The sequence below is a fragment of the Lucilia cuprina genome, chromosome 6, assembly GCF_022045245.1.
Source record: "Lucilia cuprina isolate Lc7/37 chromosome 6, ASM2204524v1, whole genome shotgun sequence".
NCBI lineage: Eukaryota > Metazoa > Arthropoda > Insecta > Diptera > Calliphoridae > Lucilia > Lucilia cuprina.
The window spans coordinates 11,216,957-11,219,181 of NC_060954.1; the positions used below are offsets into that span (position 1 = coordinate 11,216,957).

The window sequence follows — 2,225 nt, forward strand, 5'->3', positions numbered from 1 at the left end:
TAGTCTATAGTCTAGTCTATAGTCTAGTCTATAGTCTAGTCTATAGTCTAGTCTATAGTCTAGTCTATAGTATAGTCTATAGACTAGTCTACAGTCTAGTCTATAGTCCAGTCTGTAGTCTAGTCTATAGTCTATTATGTAGTCTGTTCTCTAATCTAGAGTATAGTCTATAATCTAGGTTATAGTGTGGTCTATAGTTTAGTCTATATTCTATTCTATAGTCTATTCTATAGTTTTTATAGTATAGTCTATAGTCTAGTTTATTGTCTAGTCTTGTCTATAGTCTACTCTATAGTACAGGCTATAATCTAGTCTATTGTCTAGTTTATAGTTTAGTCTATAATCTATTCTATAGTCTAGTCTAGGCAGGTGTTATATATTTGTATAACATCTGCTTGTACTAGTTGGCACTTTGTGTCATTTTGTGTTAAACAAGACATCGATACAACATCTAATTATTATTCAATTCCGTCTTTTGTTTTTACTCCAATCTAAAGTATGTCAATTTATTGTTGTTGTTGTTCTTTGCATACAATTAACATCAGATTTTGATTGACACCCACTAGTTAATATTTGTTTTTTATTACATATTCTAATTTATTGTTTTAGTTCTTGTTTCTTTTTTGTATATGGTCAAACCAACCTGGCCAACTGGCAGCGAACATATTCCATTTCCATTCTTCATTATTAAACCTCATTCTTATTTTATAGTTCTATTTTTTTTTTGCATTTCTATTCTAAAAAACTTTTTATTTCTTATGTGTTATGAGTGTGTAACACGCGTCTTCTTTTTTGGTCTTAATGAATGGATTTAGATTTTGACATCTGAACGTGTGTAGATTTTGATCAGATATTTCCATGTTAACAAATCTTTTGTTTTAGTGAAAAAAATCTCTAAAATGTAGAGATTTAAATAATTATATTTACAAAATGATTTTGAGAACATGAAAAAGATCTTTTTATGAATTTGAAAAGATTTAAAGCTGTCATGTATGTATGTAGGTGGTAAATTGTTATATAGGAGGGTTGAGTAAAAAGTTTATGGTAGTTTTTAAAATCAACCAATAGATATTTTGCTTATTTTTAGTTTTACAGAAGAAATTTTCTCTAGACCGTAGTTTAGGCATCAGAATTCTAAAAAAAAAAAAAATTTAAATTCCTCCAAAACTTAAGATTCTACTGTAATTTAAATTAAGAAATAATTGTCAATTTCAAAACGTCAATTAACCAAATAACTTCTCTATTTTTTGATTTTATACACGAAAAAAAAGACAATCGAACTTATATTTCTTTAAATACTTTATTTACTTCCAGACAACAGCAACAACATTACCACTCCCACTGAGGAACCTGATGCCAGCCTTGAGCTGGTTCCTTGTCCCATATGTTCGCGTACCTTTAATCCAGTAACATTGAGAAAACATGTGGGTATTTGTGAGAAAATGACTACCAAAAAGCGCAATATATTCGATTCCTCACGGCAAAGACGTGAGGGTACTGATTTGGCTACATATCCGTTGCCTAAGAATTTCGGTTTACCCGAGAAAGCCACATCGAGTACTTCCATAACGGCGGCTAGAAATGAAAGGGGACAATCACCAAAGCCAGCTGCCCAGGTAAGTAGCACACTAGTAAGGCGATTAATTCATTTTATCTAAAATAAACCTTTTATAGATATCCTCTCCCAATTTGACACGCAAAAAACCTTCAGAAGATCTTATAAGATCTACAGCACGTGCCTCCATGCGTAAGGCTGTCTCCACTAATAACAATACTACTCCCACCTCTACGACAGCAGCTTCCACAAACTTTAATCGTGATCGTATGCGTTCTTCCGAACGTTCTTTAACTAGATCGAGAGGTATTCAACCACCGCCCGCTGAGCAGTGTCCTCATTGTGAAAGATGTTTTGGTATTAAAGCCTATGATCGTCATGTGGAATGGTGCAAAGAGAAGGCATTACAGGCCGCTATTAAGCAGGGCAGTTCGAAGAATGATGGCAATGTGGCTAAGGCCCGCTTGGAGGCTCGTACTAAGTATAGAGCTCCATGTTTGAAGTGAGTAATCGAATTTTATAAACCGTAGCAAAAACTAGACTAGATAGGAGACAGGACTATATATAGACTACACTATAGACTAGACTATAGACTAGACTATAGACTAGACTATAGACTAGACTATAGACTAGACTATAGACTAGACTATAGACTAGACTATAGACTAGA

General features: G+C 33.3%; 2 protein-coding genes across 3 annotated transcripts in view; one reads left to right on the plus strand and one right to left on the minus strand.

Moving 5' to 3' along the window:
- Positions 1-698, minus strand: part of LOC124420488 (putative mediator of RNA polymerase II transcription subunit 29) — a 2,629-nt gene extending 1,931 nt beyond the window's left edge. Inside the window, exon 1 of the mRNA XM_046953388.1 lies at positions 644-698. Within this exon, the coding sequence (XP_046809344.1) occupies positions 644-698 (55 nt within the window). The remainder of the gene's footprint in view (positions 1-643) is intronic.
- Positions 699-1,245: 547 nt separating this feature from the next.
- LOC111687990 (formin-J) overlaps positions 1,246-2,225 on the plus strand; it is a 15,914-nt gene continuing 14,934 nt past the window's right edge. The window contains exons 1-2 of one of the 2 annotated variants that reach the window (XM_046953404.1): positions 1,246-1,616; positions 1,675-2,057. In XM_046953404.1, coding sequence (XP_046809360.1) covers positions 1,443-1,616; positions 1,675-2,057 — 557 coding nt within the window. In that variant the 5' untranslated portion in view covers positions 1,246-1,442. The remainder of the gene's footprint in view (positions 1,617-1,674; positions 2,058-2,225) is intronic. The other variant, XM_046953403.1, reaches the window with a different exon arrangement.